General features: G+C 52.8%; 8 protein-coding genes across 8 annotated transcripts; 4 read left to right on the forward strand and 4 right to left on the reverse strand.

Annotated features, from left to right (window-relative positions):
• Positions 1–3,386: 3,386 nt before the first annotated feature.
• Positions 3,387–4,220, forward strand: CONPUDRAFT_119225 (uncharacterized protein). Its single transcript, XM_007767509.1, has 4 exons — positions 3,387–3,564; positions 3,627–3,775; positions 3,827–3,887; positions 3,947–4,220. Exons 1-4 carry the CDS (start codon positions 3,427–3,429, stop codon positions 4,004–4,006), a joined length of 408 nt encoding a protein of 135 aa, XP_007765699.1. The 5' UTR covers positions 3,387–3,426; the 3' UTR covers positions 4,007–4,220.
• Positions 4,221–4,274: 54 nt separating this feature from the next.
• On the reverse strand, positions 4,275–5,338 carry CONPUDRAFT_80383 (uncharacterized protein). Its single transcript, XM_007767278.1, has 3 exons — positions 4,725–5,338; positions 4,459–4,631; positions 4,275–4,391 (listed from the first exon to the last, which is right to left on the reverse strand). The coding sequence occupies exons 1-2, from the start codon at positions 5,195–5,197 to the stop codon at positions 4,568–4,570; spliced, it is 537 nt and encodes a 178-aa protein (XP_007765468.1). The 5' UTR covers positions 5,198–5,338; the 3' UTR covers positions 4,275–4,391; positions 4,459–4,567.
• A 337-nt stretch (positions 5,339–5,675) lies between these two features.
• On the reverse strand, positions 5,676–9,299 carry CONPUDRAFT_163109 (uncharacterized protein; the record flags this gene model as incomplete). Its single annotated transcript, XM_007767510.1, has 3 exons — positions 5,676–6,203; positions 6,260–9,090; positions 9,165–9,299. 2 exons carry the CDS (start codon positions 9,297–9,299, stop codon positions 6,940–6,942), a joined length of 2,286 nt encoding a protein of 761 aa, XP_007765700.1. The 3' UTR covers positions 5,676–6,203; positions 6,260–6,939.
• Positions 9,300–11,565: 2,266 nt separating this feature from the next.
• On the reverse strand, positions 11,566–12,750 carry CONPUDRAFT_80384 (uncharacterized protein). Its single transcript, XM_007767279.1, has 2 exons — positions 12,684–12,750; positions 11,566–12,624 (listed from the first exon to the last, which is right to left on the reverse strand). Exon 2 carries the CDS (start codon positions 12,535–12,537, stop codon positions 11,977–11,979), a length of 561 nt encoding a protein of 186 aa, XP_007765469.1. The 5' UTR covers positions 12,538–12,624; positions 12,684–12,750; the 3' UTR covers positions 11,566–11,976.
• Positions 12,751–14,443: 1,693 nt separating this feature from the next.
• CONPUDRAFT_70754 (uncharacterized protein) lies at positions 14,444–14,953 on the forward strand (the record flags this gene model as incomplete). Its single annotated transcript, XM_007767206.1, has 3 exons — positions 14,444–14,773; positions 14,810–14,846; positions 14,883–14,953. The coding sequence occupies 3 exons, from the start codon at positions 14,444–14,446 to the stop codon at positions 14,951–14,953; spliced, it is 438 nt and encodes a 145-aa protein (XP_007765396.1).
• Positions 14,954–15,906: 953 nt separating this feature from the next.
• CONPUDRAFT_135515 (uncharacterized protein) lies at positions 15,907–17,013 on the forward strand. Its single transcript, XM_007767511.1, has 4 exons — positions 15,907–16,165; positions 16,234–16,306; positions 16,375–16,662; positions 16,721–17,013. Exons 1-3 carry the CDS (start codon positions 15,927–15,929, stop codon positions 16,645–16,647), a joined length of 585 nt encoding a protein of 194 aa, XP_007765701.1. The 5' UTR covers positions 15,907–15,926; the 3' UTR covers positions 16,648–16,662; positions 16,721–17,013.
• Positions 17,014–17,587: 574 nt separating this feature from the next.
• CONPUDRAFT_150871 (uncharacterized protein) lies at positions 17,588–20,186 on the forward strand (the record flags this gene model as incomplete). Its single annotated transcript, XM_007767512.1, has 10 exons — positions 17,588–17,780; positions 17,849–18,081; positions 18,170–18,764; positions 18,823–18,887; positions 18,943–19,254; positions 19,323–19,432; positions 19,492–19,628; positions 19,704–19,786; positions 19,850–19,864; positions 19,926–20,186. 10 exons carry the CDS (start codon positions 17,588–17,590, stop codon positions 20,184–20,186), a joined length of 2,004 nt encoding a protein of 667 aa, XP_007765702.1.
• A 323-nt stretch (positions 20,187–20,509) lies between these two features.
• Positions 20,510–23,004, reverse strand: CONPUDRAFT_70756 (uncharacterized protein; the record flags this gene model as incomplete). The annotated part of the gene is made up of 10 exons (XM_007767207.1): positions 20,510–20,763; positions 20,835–20,849; positions 20,914–20,927; positions 20,948–20,996; positions 21,051–21,205; positions 21,267–21,361; positions 21,415–21,702; positions 21,952–22,214; positions 22,785–22,841; positions 22,899–23,004. 10 exons carry the CDS (start codon positions 23,002–23,004, stop codon positions 20,510–20,512), a joined length of 1,296 nt encoding a protein of 431 aa, XP_007765397.1.
• Between the last annotated feature and the right edge of the window lie 1,849 nt (positions 23,005–24,853).

The following is a 24,853-nucleotide window of genomic DNA, read 5'->3' on the forward strand; positions in this document are numbered from 1 at the left end:
CCGTGTTCTTCTTCGGCGTGGTTGATGGAGATGGACCGCGCTCGTCGTCGCTTGAGTCGGAGTGGGACGGGGTAGACGACATGAAGAGTGAAGATGCAGCTACAAGCGTGCGGGGCTCATAACCTGTTGGGTTCGCGCGGATGTGAGGTGTCTGCGCTTGTAAAGTTTTGCTTCACTTCTAGACTACTTTTATACTAGTCTTTCGTTTGTATGGGCTATTAGGAGTACTCTCCTCTACGGATTGCTAATATATTACTAGTCTCTTGGACTTGTCTGCTCGGATTGGCATCGGATCATGTTCAGGGGCTTCTATTTACTTTTTAGGAGCTTTTCTTAGTAATCGCTCCACACAGGAGCCTCATGCGCAGTTTCTACGCATGTCTGGGCAGTGCCCAGGTATCCGACGTCTCGGACATGTCGGGAGTGACATGATGTCTTTTATTCATCTCCCAACAGATAGTCGGGGAGCAATTCCTCTTATACCGCGACTGCGAGTCCTTGATACCACAACGAACCAATATCATACTCTAGGACCTTGCGCCCATGCAGCGAGCCGATGGACATTTGAACACTATAATGGGCCACAACGTTGAAACTTGGTTGCAATTGTGGTTTATAAATAGATAGGAAAATGGGGAACTTCAAAGACACCACTCACTATCCCATTGACGTTGAAATGCATGGTAGTGGAAAGAGATAAAGGAGGGTGGGGGAAACATCATCCGGAGTTCGAATTCGTTAAGAAATGTCTTGCATTTGAAGATGGTGGCGCGCGCACGGGGCTATTGCTGGACTTGACCAAATGAATTCGAGGGGGCTTCTTTTCGGGTGCCATCGAGTCTTCAGTGTGCTTCCATTCCGTCGCACCATCTTGACTTGCCTAAAGATGGTGTTTCGGAAGCGTTTTCAGGCAAACGGGGATCAACTTTTTCGGTGTCTTGACTCCTGCGGCGGCGCCAAAACTGGCTCGCCACCATCGCGGGCCTAAATGGTATTACTACGCATTGCTTGGGTGTGCGATGATCAGTGTTGTCGCCGCTTGCTTCTGTATCGGCTGTGCGATTACGCTCCCCGGTCGTGACACACCCAGACCGTAAGTTATCTTACTCTTCTTGAGCGTGCGACAACCTGTGTCTTCGAATCCGCGCGCGAAATTATATCTACTTAGGCTGTTCCACTTTGTCCCGATGACGGCTACTGTACTTTTTCGACCTTAGGTTCGGTCCCCTGTCCCCCCCTCCCCACGAACCGAACCTAACATGGGGGGACAGTCCACCCCATAACTGAAGCCACGAACTTAACAGGGGGGACGTACCGTAAAATAGGCATAAATATGATTAAATTACCAGAAAATATTAAAGAAATCATACTCAAAGTATTCTGATAGCCTATGCTACCATTGCTGTATGTTAAACACCCCAGCTAATTAAGTTCTCAAAGGATTCCTTCTATCCAGGTACTTGCAGAGAATTGGAGATCACATCAGGCTCATTGTCCATGGCAGGGGCCATGTGGAGCCCAGAGCCCCCAGAACTCAATCAGCGAGACTGTGGGAACTCGACCATGTTGAGTACTGTATAAACTGGCAAGTAACCAATGAGTGCAAAGTCTTTGATACATAGCGGGGTCGGAGGGGTGAGCACAACGTCTTGAACACCTGTGCCAATGACCAGCTCGAGGTTGGTTTGGTTTGTATCGATGTCGGGAACGTTATTGAGAGCGCCACCAGGACCTTAGTCAAAGTGTATACAGCACCTATATTTTCCATTATGATCATTTTCGTTATCAGTATCGAGGCCTGCTGAGCGAGCACGAACTAACTGTCCACCCTCGGTTTGGCCCACCGAACCTATAGGGGGGGACAGACGGTTATGGAAGGTGCGTTAAAACTCCGACTTCCCACGCCACCGCGAACCTAAGGTCGAAAAAGTACAGTATTGTCGTCCAGAAAAGTTGTGTATGGCGCAATTTGGGCAAATCTAGCAAAAGAAAGTCACTTGTAAATGATATAGGTGTGCTCAGAGGACCGCTGGCATCTTGGCTGGCATTTCTTCTAGGCTTCAAAAATGTATGTACTGTACCTTTTCGATCTTAAGTTCTGTCCTGTGTCCCATGGGCCCATGAACAGAACTTAAAACATGGGACAGTCCCACTGATTTGGACCCTGACGAACTTATAAACGGGACATATCGTAGAATATCAAAATGAAGAAACATGTTGATTAACAATATTAAGAAGCAGGAAAATAAACCAATATTCGTGGCTGGAATGCCAGACCTATCCAGCAATAGCTTGCATGTCTCACACAAATTGATAATCTACCTTGTTTGCAAGTGTTACTGCATGATGGGTAGAATTCTGACCATAAAAATCTCAGAGCGAACAGTGGCATAGTGCTATAACAAGCTTGCAACTGAAGGTGATTGTTCGACGTCATATTGAATGCTGTTGTAAGGGCCACTCTCACTGAGGGGCTGTGTACTGCATCATAAAAGCACCATGGCCGATGCTCGGCTGCATGGCATCCTCATCCTCAGGTTCACTCCCTGGGTCGCCCACCCTAGCACGCGAACTTTGTCCCACCTCTACAAGACTCAGCGAACCTAAATTCGGGACATACAGAATAGGAAGGTGCTGATTTATAATGTTTTTCCACGCCACTGAGAACTTAAGATCGAAAAGGTACAGTAGGGTTTTTTGAGGCTACAGAAGACACTGAATTACATGAATATTAAGTTCGTATAAGCTCTTGGCTGGATATAAGGTAAAGGGGAAAAAAACACAAAGCGGAGGTGTTTCACAGGGGGTACATTGTTTCACAGTGAGGGCATCGATAGTACTCTGACAAAGGCTTAGAACGCGTCACAGGATGTGATCGATTATCGCACAGCCTTTTCATTACACTAAAATACTTACTATGGCAAGGGTTCAAAAACCGTCAAAAATGTTCACACAGCACTGTAAGTCTAATGGCGTTATCACAGCGCTCAAAGCGCTTACAAATCTCATGCACTTTTAGTGATGGCCTCTGATCCGCGCTCCAGATCCTGGCGTTGTGATTTTGTGTCAAAGAGTGACTTTTCTTTGCGTAATGTAAGCCACACTTTTGAAATGGACTGAAAGTTCAATGGTTTTGCAGTTTGGGAACTGACCTCTCTTTTCTGGAAGATGATGTACTATTTGCTACCTGGGTGATGTCAGTGAGCACTTCAAGATCGAGATTGATCAGCACCAATTTACGTGATGGCTGGTCAGCAGGTCCTGGAACGTCATGAAGGCTTCCATTGGCCTTCGCCATGGAAGCAACTTCCACAATGGAAGCCTAACGAGAGCTGCATATAAAGCGCCTCTACTCTCGAGCGTATACCTCCATCTTCCTTGACCTCCTCGTATATTCCTATCAATTCAACTGTGTCGATCGACACCATGTCTAAGCCCAGCCCTGGTCGATATGTTATCTATCATCGCATCCAAAGCTCATCCGGCGAAAGGCTCGCTATCACTTACAACGGGCAGAACGGGTACCCTACTGTCAACCCCCTGACGTACGAGGACAACCAAATCGTAAGCGCTATGTTTCGGATGAAATCCTACTACGTCACACTGAAACTAGCGTACGTTACTAGTGGATCATCCAGAATTACAACGACACTACCCAGTCCATCTCACCGGCATCGAACTCTAACCTCCAGTGTGGCTGGGGAGATAACGCCGTAATCGTGCTTCCGCCGCAAGCCTACGTCTGGATCATCAGGAATAACGCTTCAGGTTATACGTAGGCACTATTAATTTGACGGATATTGCCCTGAGCTAATGACGCATCCAGCATCCAGGACGGCGGCCAGACGGTTTACTGGGGTCTCGATGAAGCGGAGGAAAAACAGAATGTACGGAGTTTCTCTTGATGATCGTGCAATCCCGCATGTTGACTCGGAACCAATGATAGGTTACGATTAAACAGGGCGAAGGTGGCATTTTTCAGAGCTGGATCCTCAAACAAGTGTGATAGATCAGACTAGCTGGCTCAATGTAACGGAATTATTTTGGTTTATTCTATGCTCTACTTTGTTTCTAAGATGTATTAGTAGCCCATATGGCGCGCTCTGTTCGATATTCTGCTTTGTTTATGAAAATGCCCCGCAGTAGATTACTTGTTGCTTTGGTCTTACGACGTATATAGACACGCTGTATCGTAGATTACCTCCTTACGAGGTTGCAACGGAGTTTTCTCACTCACGCCGCGCGACTTCTCGAATTCCAACACAATGTTGACTGTAGAACGAAAGATAGGGTGTTTGAAGCAAGTGTAATACTAATTAACCGTGACATTGTCAATTGTTTGGTTCTTTGCGTGAATCACCTATTCTGCTTTGTAGGCCTGCTTAACCTGTCTGGCATCAATGGTGTGCCCAATATTATTACGGCGCCCTTGACCCATTTGAGATCTCATTTACTTACACTATGAGTACAAGCATACTATACATTGACCTCTATGTAGATTCCCCTACAAGTTTCCATGGCACGAAGAGTTCAAGGTAGCAGAACCAGCTCCAGCCAAAGCATGCGATTAAGTAGGACCAGACGGCTTTCGTCCCCACATGTTCACGAAAAAGCCAGATCCTAGTTTCTCCCTATACACGATGAGTGAGCACAACTGGTTTCCACGCGTATAGAACGAAGAGAGGAAGAACTCAGACAGCCCAGCAAACACCCGCCATACTCACCTAACATCAGCCTGCTCATCCACGACGCCCCTAACCGCCCTCCGCACCTCCGCGTCCCTCTCCTCTCCCCGCTTACACGCCCGCCCAAGCTCCTCCCGCAACTCGCCCACCTCCCCCTGCAGCCCCCTCGCGCGGTCCACCGCAACGCGAACCGCCTCCTTCTGCATCTCGACCTCCAGCGCCGACGCGCGCTGCGCCACGGCCACGCTGTGCTCCAGCGCGTCCAGCCGACGGTGCAACGTCGAGAAGCTCCGCCGCATGAAGAGGCACGGGGCAAGCGCGACGGGGAGGAGCACGGCGCCCAGTGCGGCGACGTGGAAGATGGCGGGGAAGTCCTGTGGCTGCCTCAGCACCTTGGCGCTGATATTAGCGCCCGCGGTTGTGGGCTTGTCCTCCTCATTGCTGATAGCAGCATCTAACGGGGCGGTATGGCTGGGAGAAGAGGACACTTGATCAGAGAACGGGGTCCACATTGGGGCGCGAGCGATGGCAAGGTGGAGAGACGTACTGGGCTCCTTCTCAGGAGACCTTACCTAAATAACAGGGGCCTTACGGCATGACGCACGCGATCGCTCGCACTATATGTTTACATGTTTACGACAACCGGCGCCCACCCAGCACAAACATCTCAACGCAGACTATATTCGACCTCACCGGTCGCAGGCTCAGTAATAATACATACAACAGGCAATCAAGCAGTAGAAAAAGGAGAGAAAGTAAAAAAGGCAAAGAGAAAAAGACAGAAGACAGCTATCGCAGCGATAAACAGTCGTGTCTGAACCTAATACACGGGGCACGGCAATCGTGACGTATAACCATAACGCGTACATGTTACAGCAGCAGAGGCAGGGAAGTGAAAACGAGAAAAGGAGGAGACAGAAACTTAACCCAAATACGAAACCAGAAATATAGAGAAAGTCGAAGAGAATACGGAACAGTAGAAAGACATGGGGGAATTGGAAGAATGGAGCATAAGGATAATGAAAAAAGGGGGCGAGCCATATGTCACCCCTTATCGGAACTTGGAGGAATGGATTGGGGGAGGGGTGAGATAGCAGGAAGGCGTTAAGTCAGGATGGGGAATGCAAGCTACAGCAGCAGCGTAGATGACCTGATTGATAATGTGCAAGAAGTGATGAAGCGCCCCGTCGAGATAACAGTCGAGGGAACAGTCTATGATGATAACGACAGAAAAGCAGCAGCGACACGAAACCTTTGGAATATCGTTGATCTCGATATCTCGATGCCATGCGTGAATGGAAAGAGACCTTTGAGATGGAAAAGGGTGCAGCGGGGTGAAGATGCAGCGGTGCAGGCATATGCGTCAGGAATACGCTGACGGAGGACGGTGCGACGTGGTCAAGATGAAAGGCGAGAAAAAGCAAGCAAAGAAGGAGCGTGTCCGCACGCGTCATAACGAGCGGTGCGCTGATGAAAAGAGGGCCAAGCGCACGCGAGCAGCTAGCGAGGCAAAGGAACCTAGAGCATGAATCATCAGCTCCAACTGCGAGACGAACACAAAAAAGGGCACGCACGTTATACGTCTGTCCTTGTAAAAAGGGAAATAAATGGGGACGAGACGCGAAGAAACAATCCAGAAAAATAAACGAGAAAAGCAAATAATCAAATATCGACCAGTCCAACCGTCGGGCCAGCAGAGTCCCGCGCATATACCTATATCGTCTCTGATAATCCATCGTGCAGGGGATCCAGCGTGCTGATCAGCTGAGCAGAGCTATACAAAAAAATGGAGTGGGTGAATCGGAGATGGCAGCTATGAAAGTCCCAGACAGACAGACGAGAAGTGGGAAACGGATAAAAAGAGCTTCGAAAGAATAGGAAACGGGGAGACGAGGAGAAGAACCAATAGATATTGGGCTACAAAGGTTGCAGAAATTCCGATGCTTCGTGTTCGTTCGTTCGTGGGTTTCGTTCATTCGCTTTGAGGTGGTCGGTGTTGATACAGATAAAAAGGCAATACCATTAATGGAATCGAAACTTGAGGCTGAGCGAGAGCCAGAGGTCGAACCTCGGCTGGCAAGGATAAAGTGACGAGGGAGATTTGGAAAGGGCCAGAGGAGAACATGACATGGACTGGCCCGGAAATGACGGAGGAAAAGATAAGAAGCGGGGAGCGACGACGGGCCACGCATTGGCCAATCTCGCCTGTGGTTCGACGCAGGTCACTGCAGATCGGTATTCACCCTCCCCACATTCAGCTCCGCAAATCGATCCCAGCACCCAACGCCCCGCTCCCCTCCCTCGCATGCCCATGGTGCGAATGATGATGCTCCTCAAACAGCCTCCTTCCCACATCCGCCCGCAGCCCGCTCGCGCTCCCCGCCTTGACGCGCGACGCCGAGCCCGCCGAAGACGGCACAGCAGCAGCAGCGGCGGGCGACGGCGAGACGTTGATGTACTCGCTGAGATTGAACGACGCACTCGGCGTCGGCGGCGCGGCGCCGTGTGTCTGCGAGCGCGGGGACGACGAGGTCGTCGAGCGCACGGGCGAGCCGGGTTCGGCTTTCCCTGCGCCAGACGAAGAAGACCGAGCGCGTGGGGGAGAGCGTAGGAACCCAGGCGCAGGCGCCGAGGGCTCGATGGGCGTCGGCGGGATCACGTTCGGCTCACCGGGCACGGGCAGCGCAGGGGCCAGCAGGCCCAGGCTGGACCCGGCACCGATGCCGCCGGCGGGCACGGACGCAGCCGTGCTCAGCGTGTGGCTCGTACCCCCGCTCATGCCCGTCACGCTCGTCACGATGCTCCCCATGCTGCTGCGCTCCTGGCTGCTCGGCAGGAGCTCTGTCGGCTCGCGCTTCAGCGAGCCTCTCGTGGTGCCCTCTCCGGCGCCACCGCGAGACTGGGCCTTTGCGGCCGACGAGTCCCGCTCACCGCGGCCATCAGCGAAGAGCACACGCCCAGCGTTCTTGAGACTCGCAGTCCCGCCCCCGCCAAGCGCGCGGAACGCGACGCGGTCCTGCATCGCGCCCGCGTCCTTATCGTGCGCGCCACTGGTATTCGACGCGGTAGACCCCGCGCGAGCGCGCGCGGCACCGGGGCGTGCAGGCGAGGGCGAGGTGTGCAGCCACAGCATGAGATTTGCAGCTTCCTCGTCGTCCGCACGCGGCGTCGCCTGGTGCTGCGAGCCAGGGGCAGTAAGGTGCGTGGGGAAGCTACCACCCGATAAGCTTGCGGAGGACTGCGTGCGCATATGGGCACCCTGGGAACGGGGCGGCGTCGTAGTACGCGCATTGCCATTTGCCACAGCTGTCGAGGGCAGAGCAGCAGGTGCCGCAGTGGGCGTCGTAATGGGCGGCCCGGCACCGGTGCGCGCCGAGCTCTGCGCATACATCGAGCCCACCTCCGAAGCGCCCGAGCCAGAGGCCGAGTGCGCAGAGAGCGTCGAGCGTGGGCTAGTCGCGCCCGCGCTGCCGACGCTCGCAACGCTGGCGCTCGGACGCGCATGGAGGAGGTGTGTGAGCGTCTGCACCGCGTTCCGCTCGATCTCCGTGTCTCCCCGCTGGCCCCCGGGACCGGTCTCGCCCGGCCCCCCACGACCGGTGCCTCCACGCACACCCGCTGCGCCCATGTAGGGCGAGTGCGCGTGTGCATGGGATGCGGAGGTAGAAGCAGGGAGCGCCGCGTGCGCGGACCGCGAGTGTCCGTGGTGTCCTTGCGCGTGTGCGTGGGTGGCGCTGTTCGCGTGGGCGTGGGAAGAATGGGTCTGGCGGCTCTTGGAGGATTTGCCCGCGCGCGTCGGGCCACGGCGCTCCTCCTCGCGCCGGCTGCGCGATTGTGCGCGCGTCCCCTCAGCGATGCTGCGGACGGGCCCGTGGCCGTGTCGACGGCTATGGCCATGACCATGCCCGTGCTCGGATGCACGTGAATTCCGACGCGCCCTGTCTGTGCGCGCAGCGGGCGCTACGGGCGGATCGGACGAGTTGTGCACGGTGCGCGCCTGTTTCAGGGGCGGCGGACCGAGCAGGGCGGCGAAGAGGCTCTGCCCGCTTGTGTTTCTATTTGATGCTGTGGGCGAAGCGTGCACCCCGGAGGTGGAGGCGCGCGGGGAACGCTGGTTATGTAAGCGAGATGAGGCCGGCGGAGCCATCGCGTTGCCCCTTTGGCCCTGAGCTGAGGGCGAGGCGTAATATTGATCGCCCGCGCCCGAGGGGGCCTTGCGTTTCGCGCCGCGAGGTGTGCCCTGCGAGTGGGGAAGGGTCGCGGAGGCCGTGTTGAGTATGGATGCGTGGTTGGCGTGTGCCAGAGGCCGCGTCTTGGCCTCGAGGTCTGGGAGCTGGGCTTGCGTGATGTTGCGAGAGGCCTTGAAGCTCGCGTACGCGAGACGCGCGCGGAGGCCTCTTGCGCACTGTGGAGTGGCGGAAAGGGGGGTGGGGTGGTTAGTGAGGGGGTGGGTGGGAAGAGAGGAGATGGATTACTCACGAGAGAGAGCTCGGCACTGGCAAAGATCTTCTGGATGACTTTCTGGCGTTCGTCCGCGTCCGTGTCCATCGCGTCAAGGTCGATGGAAGGAATTGAGGGCACAGGAGACGCGGAGGGGAGAGAGTGGACGGGCATGTGGAAATGGAAGGGAAGGGGTGGTGAAGCCGAGGTTACTGACGACGTAGGGGTCGTCATTGGGCTGAGGGCGAAGGGGAGAAGGACTTGGAGTAGTATGAGCCGAGTAGAGTCGGTGTTATGAGGCGTGTCTGGACTGCCCGTAGCGCGACTTGTATGCTCGCTGGCGGTGTGCGGGCTGTGTGTGAGCGCGTCTGGGATAGCGCCTGGGGTGGATTGAGATCCGGCCTGGACCGGAGAGATATTGTGTGGGTTGAGACAATAAAGACTGGTCGCAATAATTGAGGCGTATATCGACCTGTGCGTATCTTGTCGTCTCCGTTGTGTAGGGAGGAGAGAAAGGCGCGTTGGAGAGAGCCGTGAGCGTGGCGAGGGATTGCGGTGAGCGCGTCGTCGCGCGTGCCGATTATGATTCAGCAGTATTCCCACGGTCTTAGCCACCCGCATGTGCCTGGCCAGCACCTCCTCCCAGCTCGGCTCATCCGGGACACAACTCAGCTTGATTCCATCAGTCCTTTCCCTTGTTACCGACGCTCTTCAACCATCAATATTGCTTGCTATTCATTCGACACTCTCCGAGGACTTCATTTCTCGCCATAGCATCGTCCAACGCACCCCTCTTCTCTCCTCCCCGTCGAGAATGGACGCGACCAAGACGCGCCTCATGCGCCACATCGGAAGGTCGTTCCGCCGGCCCTTGTTCTTGGCCGTCCGCAATTATAGATTACGCCCGTTTGAGTAGAGAATGACCGCATACCTGACCAGATGGACTGATAAGATAGTCCGTGACTGTCGTGACTGTCCCCGAGGCTCCGATGACCCCCGCTTGATCACCCCTCCGACGCCGGTGCATCCAATCGGTCCAATCCGCATCATCACGCGCTTCCAGGCGCTTCCTCCATATCGCCAATAATATTCAATAATATTTCCTTGATCAGGTACATCCATTGTTCCACCCTTTCCACCATCCCAATTCGCGCCCCGACAGCCCCCGACGCGTCCGTCGTATCTCTCCAGCATGACAGGCTTCGGCCCCCCGCTCCCCCTATATAACCACGAAGCACACACCAACAATGCTTCTCACGACACTTGTGGGACCTTGTGGGTCATCACTTGATAGCCACCTTCACATCACCCGGCCAGTTATGGCCTATTTGATGTGCTGATCCAAATATGCGAACGCGACTGTGATTGTCCCTCACCGCGGTCTTACTAGTTAACACACGGTCGCGCACATTCGACGCGTCGGCGCATCACGGACACGTCGCGTTCGCGTCGCACGCCATTTTGCTCTTCAGATGCGGCTCGGTTACGTTGGCTGCACTCAACCCCCCCTCTCGCCATCGCCCACCTCACTCGACGCTATTTGCTCTTACTCGCTTCTCAATCTGGCCATTACGTTCCCATTCTCACCGGGTGTCTCCTCGCTTCAGCGCCACAATACTCCAGTCCTCACACGACAAACCTAACTCAGCACCGCGTCCCGTGATGATTAACTTTGGCCTTCCGGAACGACTGCTCATATGATCCTGTACCCCCTTACACTCTAGCCTTGCGGAAGGAGCCAACGCGCAGTCCTCGTCCCTTGACCTCAGGACCTTTGGGACCTCCTTGGTTATCGACGCACCGCCCGCCACTCTCATTGGGCTGGAACTTCCGCTTTCAGCGGTGATTGACTGCTCTTCTGCGTCAACGCCCGCGTCACATACGTTCTCAAGGCGCTCACACTGCAATCTGGGCTCTCGGAGAACTCGCGCTTCTATCCTCGCCTCGCAGCGTGTTTCGTGTATGAAATCACGTCTGATAATGTATGACGTCTGCGAGGGCCTTCTCGGTTTCGATCGGTTTCGCTTGCCATCGAAGTCGAACCCAGTCGAACTGAACCAGGGCTGACCACCCAAGATCTGCCTCCGAAGGTACTCCTGCCCGATCAGTACATTCGCGCGTTTCATTGGTCTTGGCTGGCTGCGAGTTGCAGGTGTCACTCCACCGTTTCCGTCGACTTACGAAGAGAGAGAATGTACGAACATTTTGCAACAATACCAGCCTAGGCCTTTAGGGGCACTAAATCTCTGGTATCGTGTTCGCCCTCCTTGCTGTGTACACCCAGTCTAAACGCATGACGCTCTATTGCAATCACGATGCAGATCAAAAGCTGTGAAACATATCTTGCGCTTTGTGAGCTCGCTAATGTACAACGTCCACATCAATAGACAATTTATCCTTCTAATCAAAAACGGCGTCTCCCGACATGCCCGTCCGCCTCCATCCCTGCCTACCAATTTTCACGCTGTAAGGTTCTAACCCCTATAGTCTCCCCTGCTCAAACACCCCAATCGCCACCCGCCCCGTGCGCATGCGCTGCTCGAGCACAATCGCACTCATGACAACCTCGTCCCGGATCGCCTCCGCACACGCGCGCAGCACGAGCCCGAGGCTGCTCGTGTCCGTCTGCGGCACGAGCCACGCGACAGGCCGCGCGAGGTCGAGGTCGGGCGCGAGGTACGCCGCGTGCCGGTGTGGCGCGCCGTCCTCCTCCGAGCGCCAAACGAGCGCGCCGTGTGGGGTGTCGACGACGTGTACTTTGCTGTGCGGGGTTCGCGGTTAGTCTTCTGATGTGGCGAGGTAGGCACGGGGATGGGGCTGGCGGCCAATGGTATGGTAAAAACATATGTGCTCACTTTCCCTCCGACGTCTCCGTCTTCCACAGCCACTTGCTCGCTGGCATCTCGTGTCCCACCACCTCCCCCGTCTCACCGTCCGGTGTCTCCCCGCCCCCGTACACATGCTCGCTCTTGCTGCGCCTTCCCATCCATGTGATCGTCTCCTCTTTCACCATCCCCTTCCCAAGGCTCATACGCTTCCCGATACTCCCCTTGAGGCTCCCGCCCCGCATGAACCCCGCCCGCGTCAGCACAGCGACAGAGTTCCCCCGCGCATCGAGCAGCTCCGTGCGCTTGCCGGACTTCGCGTCCGTGGTGACCGTGTATTTCACCTCGCGCCCGCGCGCAGGCGCTGAGGGTGTGGTCGGGGTGACGGGTGAGGTTGGCGAGGTCGGAGAGGACGGGAAGACCGGAGAGGTTGGCGACATAGGCGTGGAGGCGATGGTGGAAGCGTCGAAGGAGGAAGAAGAGGACGAGGAGGAAGGGACGTAGATGGTGGTATTGCGCACGCTGTTGCGCGTGAAGTAGTATTTCACGGGCGGGCGCGCGGCGACGAGGGTCTCTTCGGACTGCATAGTCACTGCTGTCTGTTCGGGTTTGGTTCGAGTGCTGTTGGTGTTGGTGTCGCTGTTGCTGCTGTTGCGGATTCGACGTCACCGACGCTTAACGTAACAATGATTAGAGGTAGCAGATTTGAGATGCGAGGTGTAGAGACACAAACTTAAGGTGATGCAACCCAAGACGAAGAGCTCAAGCTCAAGAGCACGAGCGAATGCAGCGGGGTGAGCTGATGGAGATGGAGATGGAGATGGGGGAGGAAAGAAAAGCACTATGTGCGCCTGTTTATCCCGGGGACTTGTCGTTAATACACGACAGTTCCAATATCTGCGCAGCTCATCAACGAGCCTGACCCCAATCAGGGCCGACAAACGTGGAATGAGGGACGAGTGAACTCCAGGCTGACAAGGGAAATGGCATTATGGGACCGTCCGAAGCAGATGCGACGTCAGGAATAGCTATCGGTGTCCATATTAATGGGACGCGGCTTCGATAGCATCTGATTCTGATCCACAGCGAGGGGATTCCTGAGGGGATTCCCTGATAACACTCCAGTCTTAGGTTGAGACGGGGGAGGACGCCTGATCTTCGGAGAGCACCTGGGACCATATGACACACCGTCACAGCTGCTCGTCTCGTCTGTCAGTCTGCTAGGCAACCGTTGAAACGACCAGCGCTGAAACATTGGAGATGAATGCTTTGTCTCCATAGCCACTTGAGCGCGACGCGGCGAGGGTCGCGTCACGGCGTGTTCCAGCCCATGTCGCAGTCTGTCGCAGTGTCACTGTTATGTCAAACGCATATCTCGTTATGTAATAAACGTAACGACGCATATGCCAAGACGCCTTCTCGGTGCCTGCCAGTGACGGTGATAGCGCGGGCGGAGATGCCCGCACATGGCGCGGGAGGGCTACCCCAGCCCCCAGGTCCCTAGACGCCCGTAATGGCCAAAGGGGATGCCAGGTTGGGCAGATTGGGACAGAAAAGGCTTTTGGCGAGAGAATTGTTGTGCGCGATCGAGGCCTTGTCTTGTATCTCTGTTGTTTTATCACCAGTCGTCCTATGTACTGTACGTTAGCTTTTGTATAGCCAGAACGCAAACCGCACTGAAGTGAGCCAACATAAGCTATCGTGCAGCTCAATCGCTAGTATACAGCTTTGCAACGCAGCTACGGCCGTCACAGATTCGAAGGCGAATACAACCGACTCCGAAATATACAGTAAACCCTGTTACTTACAGTAGCAAAATTATAAAGTTATACGGTGCATCTTGCTTCCGAACCTGATTGGGGCGGAAAAGGAACAACGAAGCGACGGAGGGAGGAAGCCTAGTATGGATTAAAAGGACGTAGCTCAATGTCGAGACTCGTGTGTGGAAGCTGCTAAAAGAAATAGTAAGATCGCATCACACTGCTGTCGCTTGAGTCCAGCGATTGTTAGGAGTTCGAAAGGGAAACGTCACGCCTACTAGTGCTATTCTGGCTCGTTCCAGTTCGTACGACAGAGCACCCAATGTGAAAGATGTGATAACTATTCAATGGCATCAAGTGGTCCTCGAGAACTGAGTGAAGATCCATCAATGCATCAGGATCGATGCATCACTCGTTGACGTTACTTCGGGAAGTGATCGAGGGGGAGGATCCACGGACCACAATTCAGCTGCGCGATGTGCTGTGTAAGTCCTCGTTGCTTTCTTCGCTCAGCGGGGATCCTGCCAAAAAAAAACGTTAGTTACCCGGCGGCATGTACACAAGGTTTGGAGGCACGATCGAGGGGGACATGAACGCCCACTTGAATTGCACGGTGTGTTGTCGGGTCCCTTCGTTGTTAGCTTTTTCAGTAAAATTTCCGAGGTTGCCGGTTCAATCGGGGAGAAAGACGCTGTGTAGAGTTTGCGGCGTATGGCTCTCAGACACGTCTACCATGGGTTTGGCTCAAAGCCTGAGATCATTGTGCAAGTGTTTCTGTCAGGAGCAGAGAAATACTGCTCCTATATTCGCAGACGTCGAGCGCGGTTCCGGGAACCCGACGGAAGAACGTCGCCTCAGCGCGAAGCTACAGTCATCAGGCTCAGAAGAGTGGATGAGAATACTCCATCCCGATGCTGGGAAAGCATCTCGTCGAGTTGGGGGCACTGCCCTCATCCTCCACTGCATAGATTTGCGCCATAGCTTCCACGAACGCCGGCGGCCCACCGAATCCACCAGTTCCACCGAAATTCCAGCCGCCGGCGATGGAGAAGTGGTGCCTTTGGTGTGTGTAGCTACAGCCCCATTTCGACCTTAGTAGGATTTGAGCTTGGTAGCCAAACTGGTGGATAAGGCCAGTGAATTGATAGTGTCAAGATGATCGCCATTCGCAGTCGCATGGGGTCTGCCGGCGAGCTCGAGATGGAAGGTGGAAGACGACGTGGAGCTTGCTGGAAGCATTTGATGATCATGCGATTTGATACTTTGATGAACAAGTGGCCATGCCGCACCACAGGTACCGCGGCATCTGTATCATTCTCACGCGTGATTTAGTGCGGGAGAGCAAGGCGTCAAATCGACGTCGTCCCGGCGCCCGCCTGCGCCCTCCTGCGCCCGCTGCTTGTCTGACACTCCTGCGAAGTCTCCTAACCTTTCGCCGAGGGGTTGTTGGGGGACACTTTCGCTTGCGTTGCAACTCATTAAAAGGGTTGTTGGCGGTTGATAACAGTCGTGTGCTCGAGTTGCGTCTTTGAACACCTCTGCTAAAGTCCGAGGCGATCCTGTGCCTTCCAGTGCTCTCGATCATCGCACACGCCTCGCGCGCGTTTTATGGCTTAAAGTTTTGCCGCCGGTCAACATTTTTAGCATTTCTTACTGCCTCTTGATGCCCTGAGGCGTCACCAACCCTCATCCAGACGTTACCTTAACCACAGGCAACCATGCAGTAGGGCATAACCACACTCCCTGCTCTCTGACAGTGGCGGAGTAGTCGTTATTGACAGGGCAACGGCAGTCACGACATTCGGACGTCTCGGAATTGACGGATCAACAGCGTCAGCCGACCATCCAGCGGTCATTCTCAGGCACAACAAGGGGCCATTTTGTCCTGCACTGACGCTTGGTTTTCTTCTCTCGCCTGTCACTCTCCTTCATTTCCCTGATTCACATCCCCATTTCACTTGTCTTCCGCTCCGGAATACCGGCCACAACCCTCGGAAGTACTGTGACCCTCCGGATCCGTTCTCATACTTAAAAGCCTCATACCGTGCCTGGCTGCTCGACTCTCCCCGTCTCCCTTGCCCCTACCGACCGAGAAGTTCTTCTCCGTCTCCACATCCTTCCCCACCGACGCCTCCCATTCTTCGGAGCCGACCATGTCTCAGCCGTCCCAAGAAACACTGATCAACCGCCCACCACCAAAGAAGTACTACTTCTCCATGAACAGCATGCGCAGCACCACCCTCTTCCAGGGCTCGCGCTCTAATATCGTCTACACCGTCCGCACGGACACCAAGACCGGCAAGCGCACCGAGCTCTGCAATGGCCAGGGCAATGTCATCGCCGTGTGGACGCGCAGGGACATCCTCCCCGACACCATCTCGTGGCCACAGCGCGAAGGGATGCCGTCGATGACGGTGAACAAGTGGCTATGGAAGACACAGCTACCAGACAAAGCGTGAGTGTTCCTGAGCGTCCCATCACTTCAAGAGACCTTTACTGAACCTCCGCGCCACTATCCGCTAGTCAGGTACATGCCGTTGAGTCGCCGCACGGCAAGCTTGTATGGCGGACAGAAACGACGGGCCACAGGCACGCAGTATGTCCTAGACCCTTTTAGACCTTCATTTCCACTGACAATGCCTCGCTCTTGTTCTCCCCTGGCAGGTGTACCTCTCTCCGCGTCTGAGTCGGCCCATCGCCTACTTCACGCCGAAAACGGAAGCGACGAGCCTGGCGCTCGTGCTCGACTCGTCGGCCGAGCCCACGCGGGACGACATCGTTCTCTCTGCGCTCATCCTCGAGCACCGTCTGCGTACGGCGTACAATGCAATAAGCGCTGTCGGTGCCCAGAGCAGTCATAGCAAGTCGCAGTGCTCGCATTCGCGCAGACAGTCGCGCTCAGATCCAGAACGTACACGACTGATACAGACGCATTAGGGCGTTCTTCGATACGTGAGTTACCACCAGACCTTTTGGCATTGGCGAGTTTGAAGGCTAACTTTAGTCCCAGGTATACCCTCTTGTTCTGTGCGAACCACAGGCAGCATTCTCGAGACGCCCCTTACGCCATCCATCTTTCATCGCTCAACTCTTATCATCTCATCTCATCAATCATCACTGTCAACGCTCTGAGCTTCGCAAAAAAAGTGCACTGTACATGGCACATACACACGGACTTCTGGGATACCTTACCTTGCATCTTTGCTCACTCACACAATTCATCATACGCATCGGGTTACTCGCAATCGGGATTCATCACGCACGTTCATTCACGACTTCACTAGCACAAGCATACCCTAATGAAATATACACTCATTTATTTTTACTCCGTATCTTACAAATTGGACGCGGCAGCGTTTGTGTTCCCCCAGACTATGACGATGTCGGCGCGTACAGTCCCTTTCCGAAGACGCGGTTACAATCGGGATCGAGTGGCTTTCCCTAAGGAATCTGACGGAGGGGATGGTATGGCAGTGCTGCTTAGTAAGCTACAGCAGCCGCGATACACGGGCCGGTCGTCCCTGAGATCAAAGTTTGATCTCGAGGATCGTTGACAAGTTCTCGTCGAAAGGAAACATGTTATGTCATGGTTACAGCCTCGCGTCATCATTCACATGTGCTCGCCGATCTCATTTCGAACAGGAGCCAGCTTGTATGGAACGGTTGGCGCGTAGATTCAAATGCACTGCCCAAGTGACATTGCATTCTGTGGGGCCGGAGCACACGAGCGCGCATCACTGGCAAGAGCCACAACCTTTGCCAAGGTTTCTCGTTCTCAGTAAACGAGATGATGACATAACCCTGACAACTGACAAGGATTTACGACCTGATGCACCCTTTCACTCCTTGATGCTCGTCCCTTTTCGCGCTTGCCTTGATGCCTTTACGAAACACCCATCATATCGAGTTGTCGACGTATAATCGCGATCAAACCTTCGACCCAGACTCGCTCGATGACCAGCCTTTGCCGACTCAGAGTCTCTCTAACAAGGCGCAGCTGCAACCCAACTACCGGGACAATGGGAAGTGGTTTGATGCTCCAACCAACGATGAGAGTAGAACAGAACATCGTGAGTGGCATTCAGTGCTCAGTGCTAGCTGTATGCATGGGTTCTCAGGCTACCGTCACTGGATGCAGGGCGATTGCTGTCAAATGGTTTCGGGAGCCTGCAGAAAAGCTCGTGGTTTGGATTGTCGACCAAGACGATGCACCGACTGTCCCACTTCCTGCACGTTTTCCTCGCACTCCTCCATTTCGTCCTCCTCGGCATCTTTGCACGTCATCTAGAGCATAGGACGATACTCCCGATAACGGACTCCAACGACATGCTCACGACGGTGCTAAGCGCGTCTTTGCAAGCGTTCTACACGGTATGTTCTCCGTCGCCAGTTCTTTGGTCCCTCCCATAGCATCTGATCCGAATACCACGGACGCTCGCCCCACGTTCTCCCCGTGCAGATCTACACCGCCATCCTGGTCACCATAACCCAGCGCCTCGGCGTCCTGCGCAGCCTCGAGCGCAAGCAGAAGCTCACGGCGCTACACGACTCCTCGAATGCCTGGACGGGCATCGGGTCTTCCCTCCTCGGGCTATGGCACCAGGCTCGCCTGCCCGCGTCCGCGGCGGGGACGACGTTCGCCATATGCATCACACTCTACCTCGGGTGCGTGATGGTGCTGCATGTGGCGTCGTCAACGGTCATGCAACTGCAGACGTTCAACAACACGATCGTGGGGCCCGTCGCGACGAGTGTGGCGTGGCCGAACGCGAGCGTGGATCTGCTGCAAGGGGGAGGGATGGACTGGACGAATGTGGATTACTCGTGGGCCGCTGTGAGGACGATGTCGTTCAATATGGACGGACTGGCTGGGTCGACGGTGTATGACACGGTTCCGGATGATGCGGGTGTGGGGAGTGCGACGGTCGATGCGACGACGGTTGGGTTCCGGTGCGGGCTTATCCCGAACTCGAACCTGTCGACGACAGCGAATGGGATCAAGTACCTAATTGACCCTGACCTTAGCAATGTGCCGTTCCAAGCATCTGCGTTGTGTGCGCTGTTTCTCCGTACAGCTTCAAATACGCCCCTCTCACCTATACCGGCTTTCAGATCCGGACCAGGTCCACTTCCTCGACACGATCTCAGGAATGGTCTCCAGCTGCCAAGATGGATGCGTTCGTCTCCCGCTTACCGCCAGAATCTGTGCGCCCATCTCACATTCGTATCCAGGTCAACGTGTCTTCTGCGCCTCCAGTATGGCCAGGAGTTTACAACGTCTTCATGATCAGCTCCAAGCTCGCATCGCTCGCCGATGACAGTGCGTTCGTGAACCACATGAATTGGATGTACCAAGAACGCGTTGGGTCCCCCGCGAACGCGTCAATTGCAACGTACTTTGTAGGGTGCTCAATGTACCTCAACAGCTCTAAAGCCGATATCTCGGCGCATGATAACAATCTTCAGTCGACACCCCCGACGTCGTATACCAACCAGTGGCAGGACATCGCAACGTTGCCCTCGGCGAATATCTCATCGGGCTGGGTGAGTTCAGACCGTTATCTGCATCTCTGCTGAACATGAGTCTGATTGAGGCCTGAACGTTTCTTCAGGTCTTTAATGCGCTCCGCAACTCGCCTTCCTCGACCCTGACCACCCAGCAACTGAACTTTGGGTCCCAGAACTCAGACGAGACGAGCTACACCCTCTCGCTACTAGATCTGTGAGTTCTCTTTGTTTCTACTAGCGGCATGCAAAGGAGTGCTGATGACTGACTTGTAGAAACCTGATGAAGCAGTTAGGCGTGACTGCCCAGTCAACCACAGGACAGGAGAAGCCGCCCGATCCGTCGTTTGAGCTCAGTCCTCGCCAGCTAGAGAGCGCGCTATCAAACTTGGCTGCTGGGCTGATGTGGACTGGTCCGTTCCTTCACTTTTTTTTCATCTAGTACGTTGAACTGACGGCGAATCTGACACGCGTTCTCTGTACTTTAGCGGGACAGGTCAATGAAGGCGGGTTTCAGCGGGCCGTCGGCGAAACGCTGGTCACTCAGCAGGTGCTGATGTGGCGACTCAACGTAAGTCCATCATCTTCTGTTGTCATATAGAGTGATGTTGAGCTAACTCGGCGTGATCTGCAGATCAACCTCGCACCAGTAAGCACCACAATACAAGCACGAGCATTCACGGTTAACTGATATCGTCGATATAAACTAGCTCCTATTTGCTCTGTTCGCCTCCCTCATTATGCTCGGCGTTGAGATCTTCATCACAGGGTTCAGCACTCCAACTTCGGCCGTCGACTCGACGGGCATACTCGAGATACTCTGGCTGTCAGATCGGCTGCCTCCGCTGCGGGAAGGCGTGCGTAACGTCAGCGAGCCGACGACGGATAATCTCCGCGCTGCTGGTATGGTTGACGTTTGTATAGCAGATGAGATTCGCAAAGAGGAAAGCGAGCTCAGGAGGAGAGTATGATGGAGTGAAGTGTTGGGATGTATCTTTACAAGCAGACGTAAAGTATCCATGATCGATGGACTTAACACATGACCAAGCGGGAACATACAGAACAGGTGAGACGAAATCCTTCACCCAAGTCAAGCTCCACAAATCTCGGTCTGGCCAAAGTCTGACCATAAGCATTTCTATCATATTAACGTGAACATCACCATGGCTACAATCATATACAGGTTTTCATACCTGAGCCATCATTACGTTGGATTAAAAGCTCTCGGAAAAGGGTAACGTTGAAATTTATGCAAAGAGGATAGCCAATTCAAGTCAACTTGTCGCTATCGCCATCAGGTCATTATTAATCTGTTCTTACTGGTTTCTGAAAGCTCTTCCTCCAGGCATACTTTGTGCATCCCAGCAGCTCTGAGCGCATCCGACGTTGGCATGTCGATATCCATCATATGGTCCGACAGGGACGGGAGCTTGGCTGTTAGCCATAGTACATCAAGGATACCCGTCCCCCGGAGTACCGTGTCCTTTTTTCCTTTGAAACCCGTGATTGCCAGCTCAGCCGCAAGCATGACTATAGACGCAACGGTCACTGCAGTAAGCTTGGGTAACCAATTACTACTCAGTACAAAGGTGCATGTTGCCAAAACTGATGCTACTTACTGATGTTATATTGATCTTCGCACACAAGGGCAGAAATCAGTCGCGATATCCTCAAAGGACAGCGTTTTGAGAAGCTCACATTGAGCCTCCATCCTAAAGCGTTTTCAACGCACCATGTTTCGCCTGACTCCCGAGTAAATCCTTTTGATCCACTCTGTCCCGCTATAATAAAAATTTCAGACCAAAAGCAAATATCTCGAAGAGACAGGTACATACCAATCCATACCATCCCGGCAACCATATGTGACAGTGCGCTCTCCAAAGCCGATACGGTAAGATTGATGGATGGCGGATTTTGCTGTTCTCCAAACAAAGCAACCTCCGATGTGTTGTTGTACTGGTTAGCTGAGCCGATGGCTTGTGTCAAGTACCTTTTGTGTTCAGTGTGTCAATAGCTAATAATATACAGATAGTAAGATAAGTTTCACGAACGAATCTAGGTCCCCAATGTTATACGAGCCTCCACCCCCTCCACATGCACCGACCCATGTAGAAGATTGTGGTGCATTTAGCAAACTCGTTGGTAGCTAATAGAAACGGTGAGTGTGTCTATGATAGGACAGCCTATATACCTCCTCACCCATTCCGCAGATGTATTAGCTGCTTTGAAAGGAAATGGTGCCCAGTCTTTAGCGATAGCATCACTGGGAGATAATGGCCATGATACAAGTGTGTTGGTGGTTACATCAACTTCCGCTTTGGATGTCTGAATGGACATGGCACATTCGGCAAAGTAAACCGTTATGTTCTGAATTTGAGGTTTGTTCTTGGAATCATAATATGTCCAGTTCAAATATACTCCATATTCTTCAACGAGCGATTCATTGTTTGTTTCGATATTGGTCGACAACATATATAGTGCGTCACGCTGGACAAAAATAAAATAAGAAGTAAACTCTGAGAGTAAAAAATAACGAAGGCTGACCATCCCAGTGCTGTTTGTTATGTCAATTTGGAACAGTAATGAGTCCACCACTTTGGCGTCATTTGGATCCATAAATGAATGTTAAGAAACAAAACAGACAGAGGCCAACTTACACGGTGCGGGTGGATACGAGATGTTCTGAGCTCCAGGTGCAAACCCGTGATAACTGATGAGACCACATTCAAAACTCACTGTCGTAGCGTTTACGGTAGCATATCCGAGCCCTCCATTTGGTTGCGCTACGACATCATAAACTGTAGCGTTTGCAAGGCCAGGTGTAGAAAACGCAAGTTGAGGTAGTGATATAGATCCGACGTTGTTGTTGATAAGGTCAGGCATGACCGAGCCGATTGTATACCAGTCATCAGGAGATAGGTTGTTCAGAGTCGATGCATCTGGATAGCCTTGATTAGTGGTAACCGTGATGTTCTGATTAAATGACTGGAGTTGAAAGACTGTCGACGATGATATGTGAAGGGCCATAACACAAAGAAGATAGAGGAAAATCAAAGACATTTTTGCTGGCGCAGCTCGAAGATTTCTCTGGTTCCATAAGCCAAAAAACGCCGGACCAAGTCCACTCCACGCATTTGAAATATCGTGCAGAGCTGTGAGTCTTTGCGTCTTGTGTAGGCTCCCTAGAACTGCCAACCGTTGGGTGAGAGTGACCAGACATGTACCATATAACTTATAAGGGCGTCTCTGTCAGTAGGACGCTGATAAAAGAGATAACATATGCACATACAGTGTAGAATGTTTGCACACATGCACTGAGTACAGTTGATGCTGTGTTGTGCTGGGATGCATCCGGAAGTATCAAACGCCTTTCAAAGTGTCGACCAAAAATCCCCAACAATATTATGTGGAGAGCAAGGAGGAGAAGGTGTAAAGTATGTGAGAGGCGGTGTAATCCGACAAGAGATAGCCCAAAAAAGTACTTCCTGCGTAAGCAATGCGAGCAACAGGAAGCACCTGATACGATGAGATAAACGTATGGACTTCGCCGTCGAGAGGATAACACATACTTTTTGCGCAACCCACCTCCTCGTTATCACGTCTGTTAGGAACAAGAGTGGAGTAATCTAAAACAAGATTCAGAACTGAGGATAAAAACCCAAAAAAAATACAGCCTAGAATACCTTGTGCTTGATATTTATTTCCAGAACCTGGAATGGTGAAGCGACTTGAATCACTCGTAGAATCATCGTTGAATTGACTGCTTTGAAAGTGAGTTGAAGGAGACATGTCGTTGGGTTATAACCGTCTACTTCGAACTGCTCTTGACGTTATATAGTTGAACTAGTGGGCTGCAGTAGCTTGCTGTGCATGATTCACAGATCTTTTGATGGCCCAAACGTTTGAAATCCTGTATGAGAGTTTGATTGTGCCTGCTCATCCTCTAACCACTCACAGTTATCCATTCCACGATGATGAAGGGCTAGATACATAGACATCGGTTTCCATCCCGGCTTGCATCATCTTTGTAAGGAGCGTTGGGCAGATTACCTTCCAAATTTGGCATTTTGAGCAAAACATTTTAAATGCTTTTGACATGTTTTCCCTGGAAACATTGACTAATGCCCCCAGTGCTTCCTGTTCAGCCATGGCACTCTGCCTTTGATCCCCTTCGAACTCGTATTGCATAGTCTGCCCGTTCAACAGCAGGCTACCCTACATCTTCTAGTAGTTTAACCTGATCCAGTCTATTTAATCATTAAATTATCTGATATCCACACGTTCGTCCCCTTCTGTCCCACACAAGCCAATCCAAAGTCGAAATAACCCCAAACCTTGAAAGTGTTTTGGTCAATCACGAAAATGCTGTTAATTACCGGGATCTACTTGCAGGAACAGATCTTGTTAGTCGACACAGCAGCAGCAACGAAACATGTTGGCATTGGTACCCTTGACTCGAACTTTGTTAGGTGCTGTGCCACAATGATATCTTATCCGGACGAGTCAGCTATGAGCCTGTGCAGAGCCTTTAATGCAGACATTATCACCCAATTTGCAACAATCTGACATCCCTCCATAAAAGAAAGCCAGCTAACACTAGAAATCGCATTTAAATGTGTGAAAGTTAAGTCTGAGATGTCTACAAACCATAGGCGACTCGTACTTAGCATATACTCCATGGTCGTACAGGCCTGGGCAATTAATATATGCACCAGCCTCAAATGACTAGCTGATGACCTGCCAATTAGACATCACCATGGCTATCCGTATATTTTTGGACAAACTAGACGCTCACCAAGGATAGATGTTATAGGTTCATGGTACCCCAACCCCAACAGGGATCATCCAAACGATATCTACATCAGCACCTATCCGCTTGATTGAGTCCCCTTCCTCAGCATCCCCCATAGAAACAGTAGCTCCACCGCATTAGATGGACGACCTTCAATATCAAGGCTGGTGCTCTACTTCCCCGGTAAAGTTTGATTCACTGCGAGTGGTAACGATTTAGAACATCGCGTCTTTGTATCACCAAATCTCATGCTTTTACAAAACGCTCACAATTACATGCACTGCCCCGCCTATTTATTTCTTCCCTTGGCCTTACGGTAGTAGTTCAGTGACCCCGATTGATGTCACAATCAAGAATATGTATAGACCGCGGCTACGGACAATATATACTCATCATTCACAGGCGACCAGTGTTCTCTACTCAACTCCCTTAGGCCACGCAGTCTTAAGGCCGAGCTAAGGAAACTCGGGAAAACCCATAAGTTAACGCCGCCTGCAGCTACAGGTCAAGCAGACCCTCGAGTGGCAGAGCTTTGGCAGTCTCCCAACCTGTGTAAGATCTTTGGTGTGGCTACGCATAGATTACCGCATGTTTATCGCACGTTTACCTCGAGGTTAGGCTTTCGAGAACTTAAATACTGACATGTTCGTAGATATTCCCTAGCTATCGATTGGCGCTCGCTTCTCCCTCTTCGGTGGTGACGTTTGATCCTGTTTGAGCTAGTACGATCACATGTCGTAGCCCTCACCGACCTCGATACTTACACAAGTACGAAGATACTCGCGGAGGTAAAATATCCTGTTACCTGTGTCCCAGATCGTCTAGCTCTCAATCAACTATACAGCA

This window comes from Coniophora puteana, assembly GCF_000271625.1.
Source record: "Coniophora puteana RWD-64-598 SS2 unplaced genomic scaffold CONPUscaffold_3, whole genome shotgun sequence".
NCBI classification, from domain to species: domain Eukaryota; kingdom Fungi; phylum Basidiomycota; class Agaricomycetes; order Boletales; family Coniophoraceae; genus Coniophora; species Coniophora puteana.

What these genes read in the sequence shown, in the direction of transcription:
- CONPUDRAFT_135515 (XM_007767511.1), top strand. Translation starts at nt 15,927, where the DNA reads ATGAACAGCATGCGCAGCACCACCCTCTTCCAGGGCTCGCGCTCTAAT. An exon ending in ACACAGCTACCAGACAAAGC is followed by an intron (nt 16,166 to 16,233) that starts GTGAGTGTTCCT and finishes ACTATCCGCTAG; the next exon opens with TCAGGTACATGCCGTTGAGT. An exon ending in CGACGGGCCACAGGCACGCA is followed by an intron (nt 16,307 to 16,374) that starts GTATGTCCTAGA and finishes CTCCCCTGGCAG; the next exon opens with GTGTACCTCTCTCCGCGTCT.
- CONPUDRAFT_119225 (XM_007767509.1), top strand. Translation starts at nt 3,427, where the DNA reads ATGTCTAAGCCCAGCCCTGGTCGATATGTTATCTATCATCGCATCCAA. An exon ending in CGTACGAGGACAACCAAATC is followed by an intron (nt 3,565 to 3,626) that starts GTAAGCGCTATG and finishes GTACGTTACTAG; the next exon opens with TGGATCATCCAGAATTACAA. An exon ending in AATAACGCTTCAGGTTATAC is followed by an intron (nt 3,776 to 3,826) that starts GTAGGCACTATT and finishes TGACGCATCCAG; the next exon opens with CATCCAGGACGGCGGCCAGA.
- CONPUDRAFT_80383 (XM_007767278.1), bottom strand. Translation starts at nt 5,197, where the DNA reads ATGTGGACCCCGTTCTCTGATCAAGTGTCCTCTTCTCCCAGCCATACC. An exon ending in GATGAGCAGGCTGATGTTAG is followed by an intron (nt 4,632 to 4,724) that starts GTGAGTATGGCG and finishes CATCGTGTATAG; the next exon opens with GGAGAAACTAGGATCTGGCT.
- CONPUDRAFT_80384 (XM_007767279.1), bottom strand. Translation starts at nt 12,537, where the DNA reads ATGCAGTCCGAAGAGACCCTCGTCGCCGCGCGCCCGCCCGTGAAATAC.